Genomic DNA, 27,334 nt, shown 5'->3' with positions numbered 1-27,334 from the left:
TCCATATGCCTACACAGAGAAAAAATAAGGCAGGGATGACTATGCTTCTGGTATATTTAACTTTATTTCTGGTATATTCAACTTTATTCTGATTAAATATACTAGAAGTAAAGTTATCCCTGGCGTTATGTTTTCTCCGTGTACCTACTCGAGCAGAAGATCATGTGTTTAATGAGTACTAGACCTATTAAGTATTAATCATCTACTAATGAGTAGTCTACCAACTCCAAAGAAACAAATCCTTGTATGGAATTCCATATGTAATTTAATTTTTTTGCTCCACCTGTGAACGCTCTCATCAACCCCAAACTGACATTTCTCTTTTTGACATTGGAAAACGTCAGTCAACTGTCAACTAGCCTTCTTTTCCAACCAACCCTTCTGCCGATGGTGTGGTCCCAGTTCTCTTCGATTAATAACTAAATTTCTAAATTTTTGTTATTAAAAATGGTAACAAGAGTTATAACCAACAATGTATTCCTCAAATACAATTCATTTCGAATCAATGCCATCAGTGGTCTACAAAAAGTAAGTAATTTATCATTCATAAAACTCCCGGGAATGTGTTCAATGTTATGCAATTCCCCATCTTCCTTCTAGACATACTGTTCACATGCAAAATACGCTGAACACAAACCACTCGAAAAAATACGCAACATTGGAATATCCGCTCATATTGACAGTGGCAAGACCACATTAACCGAGCGAATCCTCTTTTACACTGGTCGCATTGCTCACATGCACGAAGTTAGAGGCAAAGACAATGTTGGAGCTACAATGGATTCCATGGAATTGGAAAGACAGCGAGGTATCACAATTCAATCGGCAGCCACATATACAATGTGGAAAGACAATAACATCAATATAATTGATACTCCTGGTCATGTCGATTTCACAGTCGAAGTTGAAAGAGCTCTTCGAGTTCTCGATGGAGCTGTACTCGTTCTCTGCGCTGTTGGCGGAGTTCAGAGTCAGACTCTGACTGTCAATCGTCAAATGAAACGTTATAACGTTCCTTGTTTAGCTTTTATTAATAAACTCGATCGATTAGGCTCAAACCCGTATCGAGTTTTGTCTCAAATGCGTTCGAAAATGAATCATAACGCTGCTTTTATTCAGCTTCCAATTGGTTTGGAATCAAATTGCCAAGGAATCATTGATTTAGTCGGTGAGAAGGCAATTTATTTCGAAGGTCCAACTGGAACTGAGTTGCGTTATGATGAGATTCCTAAAGATATGGCGACTGAAGCCAACGAACGTCGACAAGAGTTGATTGAACACTTGTCGAATGTCGATGACAAACTCGGGGAGTTGTTTCTCGAAGAGAAAACTCCAACTGAAGATGATATTAAAGGTGCTTTGCGTCGGTCTTGTATCAAGCGAACCTTTACTCCAGTTTTAGTTGGAACAGCTTTAAAAAACAAAGGTGTTCAACCTTTGTTAGATGCAGTTATTGATTTCTTGCCTAATCCAGGTGAGGTTGAGAATCTTGCATTGGTTGAAAAAGAAGGTGAAGAACCTGGCAAGATTATACTTAGTCCAGCGAGGGATGGAAAAAGTCCATTTGTTGGTTTGGCATTCAAATTGGAAGCAGGTCGATTCGGCCAGTTGACCTACTTGAGATGTTATCAAGGAGTTTTAAAAAAAGGAGATAGTATCTTCAATACTCGTACTAAACGTAAAGTGCGAATTGCACGACTTGTACGATTGCATTCAAATCAAATGGAAGATGTTAATGAAGTTTATGCTGGTGATATATTTGCATTGTTTGGTGTAGATTGTGCTAGTGGTGATACTTTTGTAACGGATATTAAATTGAATATATCAATGGAATCGATGTTTGTACCGGAACCTGTTGTTTCGATGGCTATTAAACCAAATAATCCTAAAGATAGAGATAATTTTGCTAAAGCTGTTGCAAGATTTACGAAAGAAGATCCTACTTTTACGTTTGCTTATGATCCGGATGTTAAGGAGACACTGGTTTCGGGAATGGGTGAGTTGATTTTTTTAAGTTTTTACTTTAATTATTGTGTTTGATTTAATTCAATTCAATTTACTATGAAGTAAATTATATTTATTAAGATAAAATATCATTTATATCACCATATAATTTAAATTAGTTTTGATTCGTTTCCATTATCTGCTTTACATCAGCCTTTGGGGTTAACTTGGTTGTCCTCAGAAATCAGCGGCAAGCCTGGCGTTTTTTTTTTTTTTAATAATAATTTTAACTATGTGTCTGTAAGACCTAAGGTCTTTTAAATGCATATTGCACGGCACTAGTTAAAAAGAATAGAAAGAAAGAGAAGAGAGGACTCGAACCCACACCTGCAGAACAGCAGTGAAGCACTACATCGACTCCACCTTTTTACATTTGTTTGTACCAAGAGTTTTTAGACCTATCTTTCTAATTTTCGCGGTCTTGTTTGATCGTTGTATGATATTAACTTCTTTTCAAAGTTCCTAGAATCTCTCCTTTGAACTTGGCAAAACCAAATGAGTCGATCGCGTTCTATTTTTTGAAAGCTGGTATTTTTTACATGAAGGCTTCCTTCTTTTTTGCCGTGGAGGGTCCTCGGATGTCCTTGCTTCTTATTTGATCAAGCTTTATTACTCCTGCTTTCTTGGGAAGAATCTTAGTCTCAGCTGCCGTCAATTTACTCCCATTCATTTGTAAATTGTTGTAATGCTGAGGCAAATAACTGCCGTGTAGAACTTGCCATTTCATCTACCCTCCATCACAAGATGCTTCATTATTGATCACTGAACCAAATATTTGAATTTGGGAAGCGATGTTGCATTCAAATAAAGGCCGAAATAAACATGTTTGGATCGGAGAACGAACATATAAGTATTCTGTCTTCTTCTATAACTTCTGCCGGACATAGTACTTTTGTGATCATTGTTGGCATTTGTAGGCGGTTTTTTCATTGCTACTCATCTACGCTGTGATTATTTATTTGTTGTGAAATAATTTAATGTAGAATTCAAACAACCAAAAATTCGATCTGCAGTCGACTTGCGGTCGCTACTTTTTCCTTAAATGAATTCCAATGAAAACAAATTCTCTGCTTTTTCCCGAAGAATCGATTCTTTTAAAATCTCTTTTTTGAGACGGATTTACACAGATTTTCACACACACTACAATTTTTTCAAATGCAAAACGACAAACCAAAGTTAAATTTTGTAACGAAATGAAGAACAAGAGCCAATTTTTGTTTATTTGTGAAATATAAATCATTTTTAGTGAACAAAATAAACAAATTTTACGTTGTTTTGTTCTTACTATGAATTTTTGTATATTCTATTGTTTTTCATCGGTCACTTGAACACAAATACATTCACAAAAAGAGATTGCTCCCTTTTTTAATTTCCTAAACAATCAAATAGTATCGACTTTAGTAGCGATTTTAGTAGCGACTGCAAGTGGTTGAAAGAAATTCGACATACCTATAGCGCTTTACTCCTATTTAAGTTACCCTCTACAGTTTTAAAGATTTATCGATCGAAACGAACAAGAAGTGAAATCAATGGTCCTACAAAAAGCTCAGTATCTAGTCTTTACAACTCAGTTCTCAGTAGAGATCATCCTCATTTATATAACACTTCAACTAAAACTCGAAAATGATGGACTTCAGTGTTACTTAAGTTATATCTGGATTTTTAAAAAACTTTCCTACATTGTTGCCATCAATGGAATTTCATTTGCTTTGTCATGTTTTTCCTTCCGGAAATAAAGATAGAAGACTTTTTTTCTCGTTGTAGCGAATAGTTTGGAGTCTGCCACTTTTTCATTCCGAAATTATAGGATATGTGCAAGAGACATTCAAATCCCGAATCCCAGAATGCAAAAGTTAAATACCAAAGTTGAACATTTTTCCATGTGGTTCTCTCGATGAATTATTTTCGGTGTTCATTTCTCTCAAAGTGACTCCACAAATATTTATTTTTATAATACAATTCAATACAAACTTTGCCACCATTTAAAAAGAAGATCAGGTTTGCAATGGGTTATTTTACCATTTAGCAGTAAGTTCGCTGTCTTTATTAATTTGTTCTTGCATTTCTTGCTCTTCAATGTTTATAAGTTGTGTGTTTTTTTTTTTCTTGAAAACAAATTTAATCAGTTTGCAGTACATTTGCATTAAGTTTTTTTCATACTAAAATGTGAGGGCTTCTTCCGGTGAAGTTATTTTTCTCTCCTTTTTCTGGGCTCCTTCATTAAATTAGGTGCATTTATTTTCCCAGCTGATCTCCGCAAGTGCGATTTTCGCTTTGAGTCAACCAATTCTTCAGTTTTTTGTGAATTCTTCGAATAGTTTTTGGAGCCTTCCCCTATTCGCATCTGAGCTGGTTGATGAAACACTTTCTATAAAACTTTCTGTTTGCTTTCCATCCATATGCAGATTTAGTCCACTTCGATCCCATCTTTTTAGTATTTTGCTACTTATTGAGCTCACATGCGTTTGGAGCCCTCTACGAATATTGCCTGATTCTCCCAGACCGAATTCTGAATGATATCAGAATTTTTTTGTTGGTTCTTCTTCGATGAGGTTCTTCTTTTAGGTTCCATATACTAAAAATTTATGAATTTTCCATTTCGATACATAGGCCTATAACACTGGTCAACAAAATTAAACTTTTTTTTTGTTACAGAAACCAGGGTATACTTTTCTATAGGATTTGTTTGTGCTGAGCTAGAATCCGAAGTCAGAACAATTCTACCACATCACGTTTTTGAGATAATCCCGTTAGAAAATCGAAAATGCCGCTTTTTACCAGTTTTCGAGATTATTTCTTAGCTTTTGGTTATTTGTTTTAAATAAATTTGTAACGGTTTCTAATAGAACTAAATGTTGTCTTTCTAAATCCGTTTAAATCTTTTAAAAATCTCTTATCTTCTTTGAGAAATCTGAAATTGAAATCAACGTGTTTGGTATATCTCATGTTTATTTACTTTTAATAGCGAATCTCGAAAAGTTCTTTGCCAATCGCTTTCAAATTTTGACACAACGTTCCATTTAGAATCTTGCAAGTTTTTATATTTGCGAAGGTGGTGAATCGCAGTGAGATACATCAAAGCGTGACCGTGTCAGATACTTATACTAAATAATTACTAGTGAGAAAAATATAATTTTTTTTCTTGTTAAAAACAAGATAAGAACTTACTGGAATGTAAATGAAACGTTGTGTCAAAATTTGGAAGCGATTGGCAAAGAACATTTCGAGATTTACTATTAAAAGCAAATAAATATGAGATATACCAAACACGTTGATTTCAATTTCAGATTTCTCAAAGAAGATAAGAGATTTTTAATAGATTTAAACGGATTTAGAAAGACAACATTTAGTTCTATTAGAAACCGTTACAAATTTATTTAAAACAAATAACCAAAAGCTAAGAAATAATCTCGAAAACTGGTAAAAAAGCGGCATTTTCGATTTTCTAACGGGATTATCTCAAAAACGTGATGTGGTAGAATTGTTCTGACTTCGGATTCGAAGCACCCAAAAAACCTATAGAAAAGTATATCTTGGTGTCTATAACAAAAACATTGTTGACCAGTGTAATTAGTTTTTGCTCGGTATTTGCGAAGTAATAATACATGGAATATCTATTTAAATCGGTATTTGAAAAAAAAAAAACTCAAAAATACGACCTAGGTTCATGTAAAAAATTTTTGGGATACCAATTTTATGTTAAATTATTGTGTTGTTTTGCTTTTACTTTTGAGGAACTGAGATAAGACCAGTTTTTGAAGACTTTTTTTTTAATGTTGGAATGTTATAAAAATCCTAAATTGATTATTTTTCGATTTGTTAAAGAAAAATAAGACCAAGTTGGTCTTGTTTCTAAAAATCAATCAAACTGTTAAAAATTGCGGCTTTATTTCGCTTTTGAAAAATGAAATCAGGTGTATTTTTGAAATTTAGTTTTATTTCACTTGGCCTTATTTCATGGCACTTGAATCGTAGGCTTGACTTATGATGTTTTTGGGGTAATTTTACTTTATGGTGTATATTTTGTCAGATAATAATGACTCTTGAGGCACTTTAAATCTTACTTTATATCAGTCACGTATGTTAGCTTATTTTAAATATATATATTATATTTTTTTAAATTTAAGGTGAACTTCACTTGGAGATCTATGCCCAACGAATGGAACGAGAATATGGTTGTCCGGTAACTCTAGGCAAACCGAAAGTAGCATTCCGTGAAACATTAGTTGGTCCATGTGAATTTGATTATCTGCATAAAAAACAATCTGGAGGATCAGGACAATATGCCCGCGTTATTGGTATCATGGAACCACTTCCACCAGCAAAGAATACACAATTAGAATTTGCTGACGAAACAGTTGGTACCAATGTACCCAAGCAATTTATTCCTGGTGTGGAAAAGGGTTTCCGAGAAATGTCTGAGAAGGGCATGTTGAGTGGTCACAAGTTGGCAGGTATTAAATTTAGACTAACAGACGGTGGACATCATATTGTTGATTCAAGTGAATTGGCATTCATGTTGGCTGCTCATGGAGCCGTTAAAGAAGTGTTTGCATCGGGTGCTTGGCAAATTCTCGAACCAATTATGTTAGTTGAAGTTGCTGCCCCAGAAGAATTCCAAGGAGCTGTTATGGGACAATTGAGCAAGAGACATGGTATTATCACTGGTACAGACGGTGCTGAGGGTTGGTTTACTGTTTATGCTGAGGTACCATTAAATGATATGTTTGGCTATGCTGGTGAACTAAGGTGAGTTGGAAATGTTATGCTTCCATGTTCTATTAAAAATCATTTTTTTCTTGCAGATCAAGTACACAAGGCAAAGGTGAATTTACAATGGAATACAGCAGATATTCGCCTTGTCTACCCGATGTTCAAGAACAACTTATAAGACAGTATCAGGACTCACAAGGCTTAAACGTTGATAAGAAGAAAAAGAAAAACTAAATAAATAGCTAGATAAAAAAAAAATATTTATAAGATTTTAAAATAGTATAATATTTGTTTGTTTTTTTTTTTTTCTTTTTTAAAACTGTGATAACGAATGTTTTACCAACGGATGCCGAATAAATTTATAACAAGTTGTTTTCATTCGGGTAATCTTTTAAGTTTAATATTGTTTCTTTCTTGTTAAACGCATTATCTCAGCAAAAACATAAATATTAAAAACCGTGCCAAGTTCTCCTATGTTTGAAAAGGCTGAGATGTGAGAAATAAAGGGAACCAAGTTTTAAAATTTAGTTGAAAGTTTAAATTGATTAATTTGTATTATTTGCTTAGCAATTTCTCACTAAACGACTATTTTCTGAAGTTATTTGAAAACTTACCAAGAATAACAATCAAAATTTTATAGATTGACATTTTAAACCAAATTTGAGAACTTGGTACCCTTTATAATGTTAGTGGCTTTTATGCGAGACTTGATTCAAACATAGGAGAACTTGGCTCATTTTTAACATTAATGTTTTCGTAACGAACATTAAGCTTCGATTCAGCAAATAGCGCTTAGTGCTGCCGTCCTACCAATTTACTAGACTCTACGATAATCAGAAGTGCTCCTTTATAGTATTTGATAATAATTTAGATAATATGGATAGTTAAAGTCCCCTGGGTATAAAATCTCAAATTTTTAAATGATTCCATTGTATTAATACGAGCTCTATAATTCTACCAAGTTTCAAGATTTTACGTTTGAAAGTGCTGCATAACGTTTGAAAATGCAAATGGGGGGCTGTCACGCCTCCTGAATGGAAAATCTCTAATTTTAAATTTGTTTATTAAATTTAACATCATCTCTTTCATTTAACCAAGTTTTAAGATTCAACAGCAATCATAAATGCTCCATAACGTATCACATTCTTGCAAAGAAAATAGGAACGCCCTCTTGGTATACCAAATGTGCTTCATAATTTTGGTGATCTGTGACTGAGTGAGTCAGTCAATTACGTTTTTTGTGATTTTGAAGCTCTATATCTCAGCAACTACTTATGCTTAGAAGCTGAAATATTTGAAGTTTCTGGCTTTCTTTGCTATAGAAGTTAAAGGCAGTATAGTATAACGTATAAAATAAATGTTAATGAAGACAAGTACAAGTAAAAAAATTTCGCCCATCGATAATAACTTAAATCGTAGATGTGATCAAAAGGACAATGGTAATTTGTGCCCTGAAACCAATAACAATGAGTCATATTTATGTCGTTGAAAATGTATTTTTACTTAGATCAATTGTTTATATGGTATAGGTACTTTAGACCTTTAAAACGCATTTATTCGTCTGAGCATTTCGAATGGTTTGAGCATAACTCCAAATTTGAATGTATTGGTTCCATTTGAAATGCAACCCAGCAAACATCGATGCACAGAAATCACCGGTTTAAATATGTTCGTATAAGAAGTGCTTTCTTTCCACTGAAAAAGATAAGCACTCGGTAAAAAATTCACCTTTTTACTTCCTTTACATAAGAAACGTAAAGTTACTGTAGGCCTTATCACGAACTACATTCGTATCGGTTATTTGCTACGATTCCCGAAAAAACAATCACGGATTCCGTATGGAATCTTTCGCAAAGATCGGAAAACTTCACAAAGATCGACTTTGTGATAATTTTCGATGCGAATGGAATTGGTGATAAGGCTAACTATATCTTTCTACCATGAATTATAAAATAATTTCCTTTACGATTTGACGTTCAAAATGAGATGATTTGCGAAATTATCTCATGACCCTTGTGTCATTAAGGATTTTTTTCTCATAAAATAAAGCACAGAAACGTCAAATATCAACATGTTAAAATAATTCTTGAAAAAAATGAAGTTTATTTATTTCTTTTTCTGGACAGTTAAAAAAAAGTTAATAGGTAATTGTTCCAAAAATAATTTATTAGGTAAAGTTTTTGTAAAAAGAAGTTCGATTTTCCTAAATGCGGCCTTTGTTTCCTATTTTCGGCCATCTAGTTTCCTATCTGCGGTCTTTGACTTTATTAGGTCAAACTTAAATAAATTGAATGTTTTTTTATTTAAATTTTTGTTTTTTTTATGAATTTAGAAACAATTTTGAATATTAATAAGTAATAACATCAAATGATTCAAAAATGTATCTATTTTTTTCCATTTTTTAAACTTTTATCAACAAAAGGGGGCCGAACACAGGAAACCCTTGAATTTCAAAGCTTTTTTTTTGTGTTCTATCTCGGCCCCCCCTCAAAATTAGAGACAGCAATAGTCAAAGCGTTAACGTATGATCGTAATCGTGTGCCGTGATTCGGTCCCAGGCTATTAACCAACAAAAATTTGTTTTAAAAAAAATATTCCACATACGCCACAGTGACCGCTTAAAAATAAACTTTAAAATGAATACAACATTTGTTAGCGCTGCAACAAATAATGAAATAAATTGAAATTTCTTAACTATTTATTTACATTTTTAGAATACAAAAATTATCCAATAAAAGCAGTGGGAAAGCAAATAAATATTGAATGGTCTGCATATTTAATTTTAAATAGAGCACATTGTGAAATTCTTTATTTATGTTAGATTCACATGTACCAACTCTGTGAACATACTCTACAGCCGCTGTATATTTTTCACACCAATATTTTATGGCGGTTCTGCCAACAAATCCAAAACGTCAAAATTCTTATCGAATCATATAAAATTATAATACATATAAAAATTAAAAAATTTTTAATTCCCGGCTAGGTTGTATAAAATCAGCAAAGACGAAGTTTATTAGATTGTTTTGTGATATCAGGAAGATATCAAGTAATTTAACTAACAAAATGGTTATCAAACATCACGCTGAAAATTATGAAGAATTCACCAAATTGGTTGAAGGATTAGAATCTTCTGGTGAACCAATTCATGTGCTATTTAGTGGTAACAAGGATGAAAATGGTAAAAGTTGGTGCCCATATTGTGTAAAAGGTAATGAAATTATATCAGTCAAATTAATTTGAATTTATTATAAATAAACTTTTTACAGCTGAACCAGTTATTACAGAAGCTGTAGAAAAATCAGCTGAAAAGAGTCACTTTGTTCATGTTGAAATCGATAGACCATTGTAAGTTCCTACTGTTTTTTCTTTTATTTCATTCAATTTACTTGTGTACTTGCAAATCAAATCATTTCACAACATAAAAGTTGCATATATGAATCAGTGTTTTATTTTTAGATTTTTTTATGATGATTGGGTTTTTTTAGGAAGCCTTGGGGGATTATTAACTGGACATTCCATGGGCGTGGTTGTTTGCCATTTTTTTAGCAAACATTTTTTAAGAGAACAAAAGTAGGTGAGGGGAGGGGGATTGGCAATTATTTTAAAGTAAATCAAAAGCATTGAAATGACCTTAGCAAGTTTATCTTTAAAATCGCAAATTAAAGGCAATGACTTGCCAATATTCTTTTATCTACTTGATCAGTTTAGGCTTTATTTTTTAATTTGTTGTACGACAAATAATACCTATCTTTTATAAGTTTGTAACTCACACAACGCTTAATCTATGTAGGTATTCTGCTATCCGATTAGATCGGATTTTTTGATTAAAATTTAAATTTAAAATAATTATCTTTCAAGTGGAAAGCGTTAGCACTGTTTATTTATTGAAATTTTATCTATGTTTTGACTCAATAAAAGCATTCTATTTGAAACTTTAACTTGGATCTGATACTAGAAAACAAATGTACAAATGAACAAATATCTTTACTAAGAATTTGAGAATAATTGTATTTTAGCAGTTAAACAATCGATTTTTGGGTTCAAAACAAAGTTGATTACAATCCTTGATCGAGACGCGTTACTGATATGAAGAAAAAATGATAGAGACAAATATTTTCATAACATTAAAAAGTTTATTTACTGGCCGTATTCTGCTATTCGATTCACATGAAAGTCTAACTGGTAGACCAGAATGTGTGTCTGTGGCTTGTGTCTTGTGTCGCTGTCAAAGTTAAAAAGTATGAAATTAGTATATTGGTGCCAGAATACGTAGATGTGGCTGTGGCAAGCAAATTCGCTGTGGTACAAGTCGAGTCGACTTTTACTTCAAGCTACAAGCGCAATGACTTTTGACGTTTCAAATGTGGTTGCTCAGTTAAAATTATTTTTTTTCAAGGCAATTGACATTTTAGCGCGCCACATAATTCTGTTCATCTTTTCTACATTTTGAGCGATTTTATTTGACATCTTGTACCACGGCGTTTTTCTTTGCCACAAGCGAATTTCCATTCTGTTCAGCCAGTAAAATAAGAAGCGTTTAAATGGGGGTTAAAATCGAACTTAAACAATTTGCTTTTCCTTAAAATTTCTAAAACAGACGGAAACAACGTTTTGCCATGTTGACGTGGTAAAGGAAGGAAATACTTCAATTCACGTGAATCGAATAGCAGAATACGGGTGTTTATGTTGAATCGGGCTTTTTTGGCCACTTCCTTCCGCCTCTTTGCAAATAAAAATTTGTATTTCATACTTTTTCCCTTTGTTTCGTCGTAATTTCTCGACTTCATCAGGGGTATTTGAATCGATGATTGCTAAAACAACATAAGTGATTTTTTTATTTTTTTTTTAATGTGAGACCAAAACCTCTATAATTTTAAATAGACTAAGGATTTGTATATTATAATAATCAATATTAAACCTTGGAATGTCAATTGAGGTATTAAAACTGTCAATGCGTTGAAAATTTGACCACCTCATGGAAATTTTAAGGGTTTTGTCTCTCCTACGAAAAAAAAATCTCACTTATGTTGTTTTAACAATCACCGATTCATTTTATTAAGTCGTTAATTGATTTGTTTTGAATGATTTTTTAAAAATATGAATACAAAAATAGCAGAACCATTCAATTTTCTTATAAGCTGTAGAAAAACGTATTTATAAATAAATTTATCCATCAATTATTGGATTTTTTTTTTAAATAAAAGTCGATCGATAAGGCGAACGCTCTCAATATAGTGAATGACCTCGAATATTATAATCATTCGTTTGGACGTCCACTGTAATTTTTGTATAAAACAATTTGTAGGATAATTTTATTAGAATATAGAATTTAAAAGATATCTATTCCTCTTCTATCGTTTTGAAAATCGACTACAAATTTGTCGTGTCGAAAAAGTTGTACAGACTGCTTCTGTTCGTTTTTGTGATTTTGAAGAAAAACTATTTCTTAAAATTAAATTTTTACTCCCATTTAAACTATTCTTATTCGCAGAATAGGGCTGGGTCCTATTTTGTAAAACGATTATCGTTAAAACTACTTCGTTCTCGTTAAAATGCGACTACGTTTTACGATAATTGTTTAACTTAAACGATACTCGTTAATCTTTACGACTGCAATTTACCTATCGTTTGACTATCGTTATCGTTTAGCTGTCATAATATTATTGCGTCTGTTTGTAGAATGCATGTGAGCCTAAAAAAAAATATATTTGTCGGTTATTTTGACTTTCTTGGTTTACATAATCGCTCTCTATCGTTGACTTGCCGCTCGTATTACGTAATAGGCCCCCTGAAAGAAGCCATTTGAAAAACAACACGAAAGAGAAAACCTAATAAAACGCCACGACATCGGTATTAGCGTGAATTCCTTAATTTATCCCGCCACACCAGCCTTTTCTTAATCAATGGAAAATTTAGTCTTGGATTTAAAGCAGTTGCGTTTGTAAAAAATAACAGAACAATTCAGAGTAGCTGGTTCATTAAGTTTATTTAAGAACTTATTGATTCCGCGAATTCGAAACTGGTTTTTGAGGCTCGAAGCAACAATATTCATACGAATTCCGATAAAATTAAGAGACTCAAGTCATTTTGAAGTAACTTGGTCATTATCCGGGCATGAATTCAATAGAAAACACTTTTGGGAGTGTCTTCCCTATAGCAACAAAAAAAGAGCTGCTGGAAAAGCTTAACGCTGGGTGGCAGAATAATAATAAGGCATAAGGGAAACATCAAAATATCCAAAATAGCTTTGTCCATTTGTATGTTGTTTTTTTTTGTCAAAATATTTGTATTTTTGTCAAAGTATTTTTTTCCATAAATCAAATAATGAACGTTACTAGTACAAAATATCAATCATGTTTAATTTTAAGACATTTGACCCAATTTTGTTATATAATTTCAAAAGCCTAATAATGTAGGGGTCGATCAATTAATAAGTTTTTTCATATTTAATCAAATTAAAACTAAAACTGCACAAGCATGTATGGAAAATAGTTCAAATCTATCCAATGAATCGGATGCAATACAAAATTTCAGTTTTCGATATAGTTTTGTGTTACAATCTATGTGATTTTAGAATGTTATTTCATTTCTCAACAGGAGGAGCTTTATTAGGCTTTAAAGTGTAATCTATACAATGATGAATTTATGAATGAGTCAGTCAGCTTCCAAAATTTCCAATTTTTTTTATGACATCATCATCATTTTCAGATATTTGTGTGTTTCCTGTTCTATATTATCGCATTTTAAGAATTTAATTATTGTATGTCGGTATTAATGGGTTTTCTCGGATCACTCATCGTTTCCTTTTTTTTTTTTTTGATAAAAAAATTTTGTCGTTATTTTTGCTTAAACGCTTAAACTTATAATCAAACATATGTCACCAAGGCAAACTGCAAGTCATGGCTTATTTTGTTACTATCAATTTGGTACGTAAACTAAAATTGTTGTTCTTTGTAGGTAGTTAAAAAAAAAATTCTGGATAGCTTTCAGTTTTAAAATTGTTTTGTGAATTTACGAACGATTATGCCAATATGTATTCGTTGCTTGATATAACAGTGATGATAAACATTTATACTGTACAAACAGAGTGACAAACTAATATTTCTATATCAACTCAAATAGCACAGTCATTATTCTTCTCCCGCTATGATCATAATAATATCTATTTATATTTGAAGTAATGACAGACTTCAAATACGTTACGATTCGTGTTTAGTAACAAATTAAAATTGTATTTAGTTGATATTTACCTATGTTTAATAAGCGCTTCACACCTGTTTAATTTGTTAGACCACCAATCTGGACAAAAATTAAACTTGTATCGTATTTGATGATATAGCAGACTGAAATTGTCATTATGAGCGATTTCAATGTAAGTAAATCATTCCACAAAAGAATTTATAAAGCGATGTTGGCTAAATTAAGCCACCTTGCTCAGGTTTTTGATGGAGTGAGTCACTAAAAATCTCACCAGTTACAGCTCGCTTCGTTCTGATGACAACGTTTATATCATCCGTATAAGCCAGGAGTTGAACGGACTTTTTATGAATTTTGCCACTTGTGTGGATTTGCGAGTTGCACAAAATTGCTTCGAGTACAATGCTAAAGAAGTCTTGTTGCAAACCTTTATCGGTTATCGACGTGAAAGGCATCAGTGATCCTCTGGCCGACTTTGAGAGAGCGGCGAGAATTTTTCATGGTCAACCTTCGCACGAGAACGATTTTGGCAAGGGTGGCGAGGTCGAACATGGCTCTTATTTTATGCTATCACTATCATAGGCGACTTTAACCCCTCTTGTAGCGACATGTGACATTTCTGTAACAAACCGAAAAAAATCGCACAATAGCTGTAGAAACTAAATTTTTTTCATTTTGAAGCTTCTTACATAATCTTTATGTATTGCACCAACAGTTTTTAATTGGCAGTTAATGTTGAAAGTTGGGCTTTTTTTTTTTGAAAATAAGTAAATTTGTGTAAAAACTACGAAATTCAAAATAAATAGTTTTTCTGGATAAACCAACGGGGTTTTATTTTTGGATTTTAGAAAAGTGCCTAAAACTAAATATTAAATACATAGTTTTTTGTTTGAATTTTTGCATTTGTATATAAAAATAAATTATTTAAACTTATTTTATTACTCCCTAATTATCGAAATATCTAAGTAAGTAACGAATTTATTGAATTTTAAAAAAAAATACGTGTTTTATTATAGTTAAATGCCAGTCGATTGTCATTATTAATTTTGAAATTTACGATCTTGGGTTACAAGGGGTTAAAATCAATAGAGATAAACGATTTATCGAGTTTATATTATTGGATTTTATTCTAAAATCTGCCGGAGAATTAGGAATTTTAAGCCCGAAAAGTAATCAAAATAAAAAAAAACTAATGGCGTTTTCGATTGGAAGTCTGGAAGCGTCCGGAATCATTCTGAAAAAGTTTTATTCACACAAAACTATTAGTTTTGTGCGAATAAAACGCTTTCAGAATGATTCCGGACGCTTCCGGACTGCCAATCGAAAACGCCATAAATGTTTATCAGCTGATCACTCGAATACCTGAGGTATACCAGAAATTCTCGGATACCTTCAGATTATTTTTTGACAGAAAATGGTTCGTTTCCTTGCTAATTTTTAACATTGTTTACAACAACAAAAAGCTATCCGATAGCTTTATGTTAGCTCTTTGAACGTGCCCAATAACACTGCTCAATGTTTCCTTAATATAAGTTTTCTCTTATAAGAGTTCAGTGTCATAACGATTTTACTTACATATTTTCTTTTTTTTTGTTCATTTTCAGCTGGAAAGATTTAAACTGTCCCTTCCGTAAGGATCCCCGCACTCATTTGATATTCTTGCCAACTTTGTTGCGTTGGAAATCACCTCAACGTTTAGATGGTGAGCGTTGCTCAAACGCTGATCTCGTTGAAATGTTACTTACTGATGAGGACTAAGAACGATATTATAGAGTGTGGAATGTTAAGATAAAGTTTATATTTGTATTCACAAAAAAAAAAATAAAAGTTGTAAAATTACATAAATACTAAAATAAATATAATTTGTTTGTTTTTTTCTTCATGCATCCCAAGTCTTACTGAATTTATTTAATAGTTACTTTTATACTTTTTAATTTCTACCATAACCACATGTATATTTGTAAGTTGAGCTCTGGCATTTGGTGTAAGTAATTTATGGAATCGATGATAATATTGCACTAAACTGGCCAAAGCTAGCTGTAAAAGTTGAGATCCGGTGAGTAGAGATGGAAACGAAAGCAGAACTTCACGATTCAATTCTTCGAGTGATTTCTTCCAATTGGCTGAAAAACTTGCAACCAGTGCAAGACTGCGTCTTTCTTGTTTTCGTAATTCATCCATTTGTTCTTTTTCAAAGTAATGCTCGCATTCTTTGACAAATTGAATGATTCCACCAAAATGTGGTGCAAGAATTTCTTCAACATATTCTGAACTTCGAGCATTGAGTTGTTCACGAAATGCTTCAGCTTCTTTGGAATTATCTCGAGTGTGTTCCATAAGAACACCCAAAACCAGATCATAATTATTGATGAGATAGATGAGTTGCTCTTTTCGTGATGGAAATATTGCCGCCATTCGAAGGATGAAACATTCGACTTCATTTTGTAGTTCGAGGAGGAGCAAACTGACAACTTCGTTTGGGAAATGCTCAGAAATGCCAACGATTGCCGCTGAAAATTCTGCATAACGTCGTGTTATCTAAATGCAGAATACAATTATTTAACTACACTCATGTAATGTTACTAAACTTACGTAATGAGGACCCATTTCTTTGTTGAATTTAGTTGGATCACAGTCACGAATACTTTTTATGTTCAATCGAAAAACATGATCAAAACGTGGCCATATAACAGCTTGCATTGAATCCCAATACCTGTATGACAAATAATTTACTATTTTTGATAGATCAAACACAAGTCTTGAAACTTAATTGAGGGACAACTACAACTGAATCAAAACTAGCCCAAAAAATGAAAGGGATATACAACCATTTTTATGTTTTTTTATGCGATTTTGGTAGACTAAATTTAAATTAATGAGAGCGTCATGAATTTAACTTTTAGGAGTAATTCAGAAGGTCCAAGGAATCAATTACCAATCAGCATAAAAATTACCAATTAAGAAAAAAATAATTGCCGTTTAATAGCGTTTTACTAAAGATTGTGAACTAATCAACACAAGTGGTCAGCGTAAATTAAAACTAGGGTGGAACGGGCCAATAGTAGAAATCATCTACTGGCGTGGTGGGACCAGCGACCACTTGCTCTTCGGCGTAGACTGTTCCATTGAACAACAGCCTTATTTATTTTTGGTTAGCGTAGCCCGAATATAAATGAAAATAATTAAAAAAAATATTTTATCGAGCGTTCGGTCACTTCTAATATTTTTCACATTTTTTACGGGCCATCATGACATATCTTTGCCGCCGGGTACAAAGGGGTTAAGTCATAATTGATAGTTTGCCTGAAAATGTGAAGTTGAGCTAATCGATGAACTTTTGAGCATTGATCCTCTTATTTTTATAGAAAAGAGTTGTTCTAAATTTATGTTTTTGATACCAAATAAAAGAGAAAAAAGAGGTTATTCTTATTTCATCGAAACCCGGAAAGTGCAATTTTGTGACTTAACCCCTTTGTACCCGGCGGCAAAGATATTACGGCCTTGTTTGAAATTTTTTTCAGAATCTTGATTCAAAGAGATAAAGTTCAAATAGTGGTCACCAAACTCAAATGATTTCAATATTTGTTTAGCTTTAGAAATGGAAACGAGTTCTTTTTTTAAGTAATAACCTCTGCATCAGGGACTCTCTAGAAAGGGTTATAGATTTGCACGTTTGATTTAACAATAATAACTTTGCACCAAGTAAAATATGTATTTAGATCTTTTTGTAAAAGAAAAGAATTGGGAAGAATGTTTGCTCTCCGCAAACATTGATTATTGCGATTCTTTTAATCCGACAACGGCAAAGCCAAACCTAGGGTTAGTATTGTACTGCCCATAATCTCGTAAAGGCCCTAACTACAAAATTTTCGATTTTGATTTTTTTTGCATATTTGGAGTTAGGGCATTGTTTCTGATTTATTCTCAATTATTTTTTTAGCCTAGGTCTTCAAATATGTCAGAAAATTCAAAATGTACTTTTGATTTTTTTCATTTTTATATGCAAATTGTGATATTAGATTTAGTGTTTTGCTCTATAACTCAGAAGTAAGAAAAGTGTAGTTAGGGCCTTTACGAGATTATGGGCAGTGTAGGTCCGTTTGTTTTTCGAAACACCTATAAATTCGCAAAATGTTTTCGAATACGGAAATCGGAGCAGCTAAAATTTGAAAACGGGAGAAAATAGAATTCGAACGGAAACCAGAACAGCCGTGTTAGAGTAAGTGTGCTATTTATTTTATCGCCACTGTATGTGTCTTAGGCTACAGCTCGACATAGAGACAGACAGACAGAATTTCGGGACCCACTTTTTTTCGCATTGTCATATCTGATTTCGATATTTTTACGAATTCTTAACTGGCCCTTTAGTACCCATATCGCAAGTAAAAAATACAAAGCTGGTAGGCTTTGTAGACACATTCTTAGGTAAACTCATCGAACCCCAAAGACGGATCAATAGATTGAAGTTGAAGCGTTATGATTCTTTAGACATCGAGATCATAATAGCCCCAAATAATGAAGAAGTCAGTTAATTTAAAATAATATCTTACGATATCGTATTAGCATGAACAACTAAACTTACTTATCCAATCCCGGAACACATCTTTTATGACACATCAATTGGTATCGAAATATCAACTGAATACACAGAAACATCGCAATAGTATCATAGCACTCCTGTATACTGCTTTCCAGATTTTTCTATAAAAAAAGACAAAATCATTCATTAAACATTCGATCACTGCCGACCTAAATAAACTCACAATCATAAAAGTAAGCGTTTTGCCCATAATCTGATTGAATAGATCCTGAGCTTGAATTCCACGAACCATGAAAAATTCAATAACAAACAAATATTCTCGACATGCATTGTCGACCAATGCATATTGTTCGGAGCGGAATAGAGCTTCAAAGGTGTACTAGAAGAAGAATAATCGTAAATGGAATCTAAGAATAATAATAAAGATTGCAATGTTTTACCCTATTTTTAAGCTGCGCATGTGGGACTATAATAGGTGCCTCCAATTGCTGATTCAAAATATCACCCCGTTTGCCAATCGTAAAAATGGTACTCTTGTGCTTGAGATTAGTTGCTTTCGAGAACAAACTTTTCGACGCTGTGTCTTCTATTCCCATCAAATCGTCTTTGGTTACAGATTCTTCAAACTTCAAAGCTAGCAATCGTGATGAATAACTCTAACGAAAAGAAAGGGTATTAAAAAAAAAAAAACAAAGGTAGAAAGATAATTTTTCAATTTTATGAATTTAACGGAAAACATGAATCGTTTAACTGCTTTAATTTTAATTTTAATAAGGCCGACTTCACAGGATAGTTCTATAGTTTAATTGATTGGGAATCAGAGGCGTACGTTGAGTTTCCGGGGCACCGGCAATTTTGGGGCTCCTTTGATATTTGGGGGCCCCTTTTATATAGAAGAGCAAATAAAAAAGTACGTATACTTCCTACTTTTTTTTTGTATCCCTGATGTATCATTGTTGGTCGCTAGGATTATTCAAGTAACATTTTTTGGGGCCCCAAGATAATATATAATTTTTCTTTCAAAAACCCTATTTTTTTTTTATGGGGCCCCTGACGAAATATTTTATTTTTTGAGATGAAATATTATGTGGCTGGCTACCAATTCATTATGCATTACACTGAAGAATATAATTTGTCTCTCTTGTGTCTGAATGGATTCATGTCAAATATCTAATCTTTTTGCTTCGTTACTTATAATAAGTTGCATTCTGTGATTTGTCTCCAATCGGGGCCCTGGCGTGTTGGTGGCCCCGGGGCACCGCCCCTCTTGTCCGAACAGTGTACAGGTACACGCCCCTGTTGGGAATGTAGGTAAATCTGAGGATCATGCTATCTTTCTTCAGCTTCGGAGAGAATTTGCTTTTTTGAATACTTTTTTGGTATATTAAAAGAAACAGCTAATCATTTTTCGTCTTTCTAAATTGAATCATTTATTTTCAAAACATGATAAGTCCACTTTTTTCAAAATTCTTTTTTTTGACTAAATTTGTACTCCAGGGATAACCACGTCTGTCTTCAAAATATGAAGTATCTACTCCAACTATATCAGATTTTACAGCTACGCGAAATATTTTTTTTAGTATCGAAAACAGAATAAGTCCCGGACTTATCATCTTTTGAAAATAAACAACAGCTTCTTTTTGTGTAAATGCTATATTCGACTAATGATTGAAAATCTTAAGTTTAAAGCTACTTTAAAGTTAAGTAAGTAGTCAGAACATTGTATTTTAATCTGAAATACAATTGTTTGATAGAATTGGGGCTAAAAGCAAAATTGTATATCCATTTTAAAACTAATTTCACATCCGTTTATTTTCAAAGTATGATAAGTCCAAAAGCGTTTTTATTTTTTATCTTTTGAACTATCGCTCCAAAAATTAAAAACGAAACGGCATTTTGTAGCTAGGCAAGAGTTCTACAGAATATATTTTTTTATAAATTTTGCTACGCATATCAAAAGAAAATAGAACGTTTTTTTCTTCTCCTAAAAAATTAAAAATCATGGACTTATCATGTTTTGCAAATAAATGATTCAATTCTAAACGCAAAAGTTCTTTCTTGCCTTTAGAAATGGAACTTGATAACACAATATCATTTGATATAAAATGATCTTGCAATCTGTTTGCAAAATACTTTCAATCTTACTATAATAAAGACGTTATTTAAAATATTGTCGATTTATATCCATCTATACACCCTATTACAGATTTTGATTTAAAGTGTTTTTCATATCAAGATGTTTCTGATGATTTAATTGAACTTGATTCAAATAAAAAAGCTATAGTTGATAATTTTCCTCCATCTTTATTATTTAATTTTTTCCCATCACTGGATCATATGCATAAAAAATAGTAAATGCTTTTACTTGAAAAATTATAATAATCCAGTCAAATAAGGGTTTAACCTCGGAATGAATGTTAGTAGAAATTTTTTTTGTTCAAAAACTTCCTTTTGCCATTCTATAACATATCTCAAAAGTCTAGAAAAATCTCATGTCCGCTTGTCGCGATTTCAAGGTCAAATCGCGAAATGGAGATTTTCAAAATTAGAAAAAATAGGCTATGGTATTATATACACAAATGATACATGATTTCAAGGTATTTTTTAATGCTGATTCCAAAAAATCTAAAATCAAGGCAATCTGACGTCTCTGAAAAAAGTTATACCTGTTTGTCATCTTTCAACCCATATTGTTATAACAGTTGCTAACTTACTACCGAAAAACCCTTAAAAGTAATGGTAGCGGAATCATATTTTGCATGAGGGTTTTCATATCCATTATCATTAAGAATCAAAACAATGCAATGCAAAAAAACATTTATATATATGACAAAATGGTATTTTTTGAGAAAAGAGGAAATTTTGGCATGTGCACTAAAAAACATCCTGGTACAATCTTGGAATTAGTGGTAATAGGCTAATTTTTTTGTTTCTATCTTTGTTTGGATATTCTATAACTTATGTCAAAAATCTAAAAAAATCTCATGTCCGCAAGTTCTAATTTTCCAGGTTAAACTAAGTTAGGTGCAGATTTAAAAAAAATAATAAGAAAACTTTAGATTCTTATATGTATACCAACATAACCCATATCATTTCGAGGTAGTTTTTAACGCTGATTCCAACAAAACCCACAATCAAATCAATATGACCATCCCTGAAAAGTAATGTACCTTATTCATGTTGATCTGACACAAATATCTGAAGAGTAGTTTTTCAATTTTTTCAAATCTGCACCTTATCTTTAAACCAAGAAAATTAGAACTTGCGGACATGAGATTTTTTTAGATTTTTGAGGGTAGTTAAAGAATATCCAAACAAAGATTAAAATGAAAAAATTAGCCTATTAGCACTTATTCCTAAGATGAACAAGAATCTTCTTTAGTGCATATCCTAAAATTTGCCCCTCCATCAAAAAATGCCATTATTTCGTAGGTATATATATTTTTTGTAATGGATTGTTTTGATTTTTAATAATGATGGATTCTAAAATCTTCATGCAAAATTTGGTTGATCTACCATAAGTTTTAAGGGTTTTTCGGCATTAAGTTTGCAACTGTTATAATAATATGAGTTGACAGATGAAAAACAGGTATAACTTTTTCCAGAGACGTCAGATAGTCTTGATTTTAGATTTTTTGGAATCAGCATTAAAAAATACCTTGAAATCATGTATCATATGTGTATATAATACCATAGCCTATTTTTGCTAATTTTGAAAATCTCCATTTCGCGATTTGACCTTGAAATCGCGACAAGCGGACATGAGATTTTTCTAGACTTTTGAAATATGTTATAGAATGGCAAAAGGAAGATATTGAGCAAAAAAAATTTCTACTAACATTCATTCCGAGATTTACCCCTTTTTTCTCCTTATTTGACTGTATTATAAAGTATGAACGTTTTTTTATCCACATTTTGTGCATATCAAACCTAGTTTATACTTATTAATTTGATATTGCTAGTATCTACTATTTTTTATTCACTAGGGCCCTTGTTTCATGCGTTAAAAATAATTTTTAATAAATCCTTATGAACTGGAGTCGAATCACCGCACACGATTACGATCATACTATTGCTCTCTCTATTTAATCTGTAGAAAAAGAAAGGGACACATAGCAAGCATACGTTAACGAACGTATGCCGGAGTTCGACCCCAGGTGTCTTTATTGATGATTGGAAAAATCTTATGTCAATTCAATTTTCAAACACCTGGTTAAAAATTACAGACCAATATCAAAACTTGGGGTGCAAAAGTTGTTGTTCGAAGAGTTCTTTGAACTCTATTTATTTATTTGTATTTAAAAATTAGTTTTTTTTTTAAATCCACTTAGTTTGTTCATTTTTTTAATTTCTTTCAGTGTATTCTTTTTTATGAAAAAAAAAAATATTTTTTGTGTTGAGGAAAATAAACTGGGTGACAACTAAGCGAAAAAAATTAATAGGTACTACTTTACGTGTTTTTTTGAATACAATGGTATGAAAGTGCAAAAAACAACTTAAAAAACGATACTTTCAAATTCCTTCCCTTTGAATATAATCACAACAAAAACATTACTGTTAAAAAAAGAGCCAAGTTCTAATATGTTGAAGTTATGCTAGCACAAAAAGTACTGAAATGTAAAAGTGTACCAAGTTCTAAAGCTTGGCTTTAAATTTGTATACAAAATGTTGATTGTTCTCTTGACAATTTTTCTTTAAATTACCGATTTTTAAAGCTATTTGAAAAATTGCCAAGTAAACAATCAACATTTTGTATACAAATTTAAAGCCAAGCTTTAGAACTTGGTACACTTTTACATTTCAGTACTTTTTGTGCTAGCATAACTTCAACATATTAGAACTTGGCTCTTTTTTTAACAGTAATGTTTTTGTTGTGATTTCACTACTTTTTGCAAGGTATTGCTCAGAAAAAATGGGCGGTTACCACGACCCTTGTCTAAAATTGTCAAATTTAAAATTTTTTCTTTTCTATAAACTACCAGGTCTATCATTCTACCAAATTTTAATGTTCTACGAAAATTAGAAATGCTCTATAATATTTGATGAAAATTCACCGGAAATAGGCAGTTGCCATGCCCCCCCCCTGACTAAAATTCTCAGATTAAAATTTTTTTCCTTTGTATAAACTACCAGCTCTACCATTCTACCAAATTTCAAGATTCTACGATAATCAGAAGTACTCTATAATATTTGATGAAAATTCAGCGGAAATTGGCGATTGCCACGCCCCCTGGCTGAAATTCTCAAATTTTAAAATTTTTCCTTTGTATTAACTATCAGCTCTACCATTCTACCAAATTTCAAGGTTCTACGATAATCAGAAGTGCTCTATAATATTTGATGAAAATTCAGCGGAAATGGGCGGATGCCACGCCCCCTGAATTGAAAATCTCAAGTTTTCGATTTTTTCCTTTGTATACACCACAAGTCCTATCACCGTGTAAAATTTCAAGTTTCTACGATATCGGGAAGTTCTCCATAATTTTGATGATCTGTCAGTGAGTCAGTGAATCAGTGAGTCAGTGAGTCAGTTACGGTTTTTGCGATTTTTAAAGCCCTATATCTCAGAAACTACTCATCGTAGGAGGCTGAAATTTTGCGAGGTGTTTGGTTTTGACCAGCTCAACAAATGTAGCGAGTTTGAAATTTCTAGCATCTTTGGTGTGGAAATGTAGCGAGTTTGAAATTTCTAGCATCTTTGGTGTGGAAGTTAGAGGGGGGTCGAAAATGGCCTGAGTTGTTTCCTGTAAATAAGGGTGTAGTGCCGAAGTTGCTAGAGAACTTGGCTGGGCACTACCGTGCCCCTTGATAAGAACATTATTGAATCAATATTTCAATTCAGACAAATTTAGTAACAAGTGTTACACAAGTTTCGTATAGAAGCATTATACAGGGTGTCCCAAAAGTAATGGATCAAACGAAATATGCTGATAGGCCAACCTTAGGGCTCTCAGAATTTGGTAACTTGTTCATCCCAAATCCTTACGGTTTTCGATTTAATGCAGTTTTTGTGAAATTTCGAAAAATCCCGACTGTTGGTATTTTGCTTCCTCCGCTCATAATTGATTTTTGTTTTTTACAATTCTTTCACTAATACATTGCCAAATAATAAGAAATAATTATTTTATCAAAATATTTTTTATGTCATACGCCATTTTGCTGCAAATTAATTAACAGTTCCATGTTTTATAAAAACTCAATTTCTTAATTTTTTTTTTCAGAGCAACACCCTGAAAAAAATTTGTATGGTGTGACACAGGTTAATTATTTTCAAAACTTGCCGTGTTATTGCATTTTCCAAAAATGTATAAAAGTTTCCAATCTTGAAGTAATAACGAAAGATTTTACAATTTAAATGCAACAAAACAGGCCTTTTCAGAGAAAAATAACAAAGAAAAATAAAAACATTTCCTCGACTGTTGTTTGTTTATTTCCTTTTGAATAAAAGTCTCGATTTTTGTTTGTTATTTTGCTCTGAAAACCCCTGATTTTTCGCATTAAAACTGTAATATCTTTTGTTCTAATTTTAACTTTGGAAATTTGTATACATTTTTGAAAACTGCAATAACACGGAAAGTTTTTAAAATAATAAACCAGTATCACACCATACAATTTTTTTTCGAGATGTTCCTCTCAAATAAAAGTAAGAAATTGAGTTTTTATAAAACATGGAACTGTTAATTAATTTGCAGCAAAACAGCGTATGAAATAAAAAATATTTTGATTAAATAATTATTTCTTATTATTTGGCAATGTATCAGTGAAAGAATTGTAAAAAACAAAAATCAATTATGAGCCCAGGAAGCAAAATACTCTTGCGAAGTCGGGATTTTTCGAAATTTCACAAAACTGCATTAAATCGAAAACCGTAAGGATTTGGGATGAACAAGTTACCAAATTCTGAGAGCCCTAAGGTTGGCCTATCAGTATATTTCGTTTGATCCATTACTTTTGGGACACCCTGTATATATTCACCATCTTTCAAATAGAATTTTAAATGCTCCTATTAGAAATAAAGAAAATGTTCGTATTGCTTTTCAGTCGGCAAATATATTTAGAACTACTACATATTTTTCGAATTTGAAGGGTAAACTTTCTAAAATTGAGAAGTCAAACATAGTCTATAAAATAAAATGTTTAAGAGATTTATGTTTAACTTGATTCTGTAGGCTAGATTTGATAAGAAATTTTGAATTTGTTATCAAATAATTAAAAATTTTTTTATATTTTGAAATTTCGATAATTTGAAACGTCTTTTTCAAGACTTTGAATTTTTTGAATTTTTGAAATATTTAAAACTATAACCAATAAAAACAAGGAAAATCCAACCAAAGCTAGAAGTTCTTAAGATTGAACTCTTAAGATTAAAAGACAAAATATTCTGTAAGTATAGAAAATTAGATTTTTAGCATTTATCACGATTTTTCAATTTTCTGAATAATTAGCCCAGAAGAAGACTGTAAACACAGTCGAAACGTCGGAGTAAAAGATAGTCAAAAGATTAAACAAGACCTCAAGCCCACTTAGGATTGAATGTAAATAAATTAAGTTTGTGAATTATCCTTACCTTAAAATAACTGTAATAAATCTTTCCCATCGTATCAATATACTCATTACAAATCTCCTGAGCCACTTGTCTTTCATTCGACAAAATAAACTCAAAAAAGAACTTGTGCTTCAACATGGCATTCTGGGGAATTTGATAGTTTGTCATTGGCCGGCGGAATTTGTAAATCTGTTCCAGCAAATAAGTACGAATCTTTGCCATAGCTTTGACTTTTAATTTATGAAGAACATCACAAACATCTGCAGCCGATTTGCTTTCTTTGAAACTGAGTTCTTTCACAAGATTCAACTTGTGATTCAAAGTATTCAATTTGCTTATGAATTCTTTTTCTGTTACTGGAGTTTCCATAATCGTCGTAATCATTTCTTCAGGAATTGCCATATCTTCAATAAATTGTGACAATTGAGCCTTAACCGACTGTCGATTAGTCAATTGAACCGACATTGAAACTGATTTCTTTTGGAGAGTTGTAATCTCCGAACTGATATTACTCAAGACATTTTGGAAATTCATTAACATCGATTCCATACGCTCGAGAATATCATCACATTCACCAATTTGATTGTGTAGACTGGCAATGTTTTGACTCTCGGCAATGTAATCTTCAATGGATTTGTTTTCGACTTCTTTGAAATCTCTTTCGATTTGTCGTGAATATTGACGCAAGTCTGTGCCTGTTTTGAGTATTTCACGGACTTCATCGTTGTCTAATTGATCAGATATACATGGTTCATTTGAAGTCATTGTTGATCTTTTCGTTTAACTTATTTTAACATTAAAATAAAATATTTAACTTTATTTAAAAACAATAAATATGGGAGCGATAGAAAAGTTTTGCTTTTTTTGGAATTTTGTTCTTGCCAAGTCAAGTCAAAATAAAAAAAGTTGACAGTTGGTGTTGACGAAGATGGTCACAGAAAGCGCTAGTATCGGAAGAAAGAAAAATAATAATTGAATGGCAGCATTCAGCCTGCATTCACATTTTTTATTTGTCGTTTTTGGCTGTGTTCCTTTGGGTTCAGCAAAGTACTTTTTAGTACTTCTGAATCCATTCAAAGACATTTTTTCTATAGAAGAAATGGAGTTGAGTACAACCATTGACTTAATATATATGGACTGCTAGAAGCATATTCAGGTTGGTTCCACTTGTTTCTTCGCGATACTAGCGCCCTAAAAAAAAGCGGAGAATAAGTGCAACATTTTTGACGAAGTGCGAAAGGAACAAATATAGAAAAACAGAGAAAGCACTACCTTTTAACCACAGATGTCATTCACTAAAAGTTTCCTCTTTTCGCCGTCTAAGGTTATAC

The 27,334-nt window shown here is 32.2% G+C and overlaps 3 protein-coding genes across 3 annotated transcripts; 2 read left to right on the top strand and 1 right to left on the bottom strand.

Moving 5' to 3' along the window:
- Nucleotides 1-344: 344 nt before the first annotated feature.
- Nucleotides 345-7,095, top strand: LOC129907086 (elongation factor G, mitochondrial). The gene is made up of 4 exons (XM_055983141.1): nucleotides 345-528; nucleotides 601-1,996; nucleotides 6,132-6,753; nucleotides 6,810-7,095. The coding sequence occupies exons 1-4, from the start codon at nucleotides 448-450 to the stop codon at nucleotides 6,949-6,951; spliced, it is 2,241 nt and encodes a 746-aa protein (XP_055839116.1). The 5' UTR covers nucleotides 345-447; the 3' UTR covers nucleotides 6,952-7,095.
- Nucleotides 7,096-9,649: 2,554 nt separating this feature from the next.
- LOC129907089 (thioredoxin domain-containing protein 17) lies at nucleotides 9,650-15,744 on the top strand. The gene is made up of 3 exons (XM_055983146.1): nucleotides 9,650-9,928; nucleotides 9,987-10,065; nucleotides 15,522-15,744. The coding sequence occupies exons 1-3, from the start codon at nucleotides 9,784-9,786 to the stop codon at nucleotides 15,673-15,675; spliced, it is 378 nt and encodes a 125-aa protein (XP_055839121.1). The 5' UTR covers nucleotides 9,650-9,783; the 3' UTR covers nucleotides 15,676-15,744.
- A 62-nt stretch (nucleotides 15,745-15,806) lies between these two features.
- On the bottom strand, nucleotides 15,807-26,900 carry LOC129907087 (vacuolar protein sorting-associated protein 52 homolog). The gene is made up of 6 exons (XM_055983142.1): nucleotides 26,025-26,900; nucleotides 18,898-19,113; nucleotides 18,681-18,836; nucleotides 18,500-18,618; nucleotides 16,510-16,630; nucleotides 15,807-16,455 (listed from the first exon to the last, which is right to left on the bottom strand). The coding sequence occupies exons 1-6, from the start codon at nucleotides 26,766-26,768 to the stop codon at nucleotides 15,826-15,828; spliced, it is 1,986 nt and encodes a 661-aa protein (XP_055839117.1). The 5' UTR covers nucleotides 26,769-26,900; the 3' UTR covers nucleotides 15,807-15,825.
- Nucleotides 26,901-27,334: the final 434 nt, after the last annotated feature.

Source organism: Episyrphus balteatus, chromosome 1 (assembly GCF_945859705.1).
Source record: "Episyrphus balteatus chromosome 1, idEpiBalt1.1, whole genome shotgun sequence".
Classification (NCBI taxonomy): Eukaryota; Metazoa; Arthropoda; class Insecta; order Diptera; family Syrphidae; genus Episyrphus; species Episyrphus balteatus.
The sequence above is the reverse complement of the archived record's forward strand: the minus strand, read 5'-3'. Positions and strand labels throughout refer to the sequence as shown.

Bases quoted from the DNA above. Each gene is read 5' to 3' on its own strand.
- LOC129907086 (XM_055983141.1), top strand. From the start codon at position 448: ATGGTAACAAGAGTTATAACCAACAATGTATTCCTCAAATACAATTCA. The intron at 529-600 runs GTAAGTAATTTA...TCTTCCTTCTAG, and splicing joins CCATCAGTGGTCTACAAAAA to ACATACTGTTCACATGCAAA. The intron at 6,754-6,809 runs GTGAGTTGGAAA...TTTTTCTTGCAG, and splicing joins GGCTATGCTGGTGAACTAAG to ATCAAGTACACAAGGCAAAG.
- LOC129907089 (XM_055983146.1), top strand. From the start codon at position 9,784: ATGGTTATCAAACATCACGCTGAAAATTATGAAGAATTCACCAAATTG. The intron at 9,929-9,986 runs GTAATGAAATTA...AACTTTTTACAG, and splicing joins GTGCCCATATTGTGTAAAAG to CTGAACCAGTTATTACAGAA. The intron at 10,066-15,521 runs GTAAGTTCCTAC...GTTCATTTTCAG, and splicing joins GTTGAAATCGATAGACCATT to CTGGAAAGATTTAAACTGTC.
- LOC129907087 (XM_055983142.1), bottom strand. From the start codon at position 26,768: ATGACTTCAAATGAACCATGTATATCTGATCAATTAGACAACGATGAA. The intron at 18,619-18,680 runs GTGAGTTTATTT...CTTTTTTTATAG, and splicing joins AAACGCTTACTTTTATGATT to AAAAATCTGGAAAGCAGTAT. The intron at 16,631-18,499 runs GTAAGTTTAGTT...TTTGTCATACAG, and splicing joins TGTGTTCCGGGATTGGATAA to GTATTGGGATTCAATGCAAG.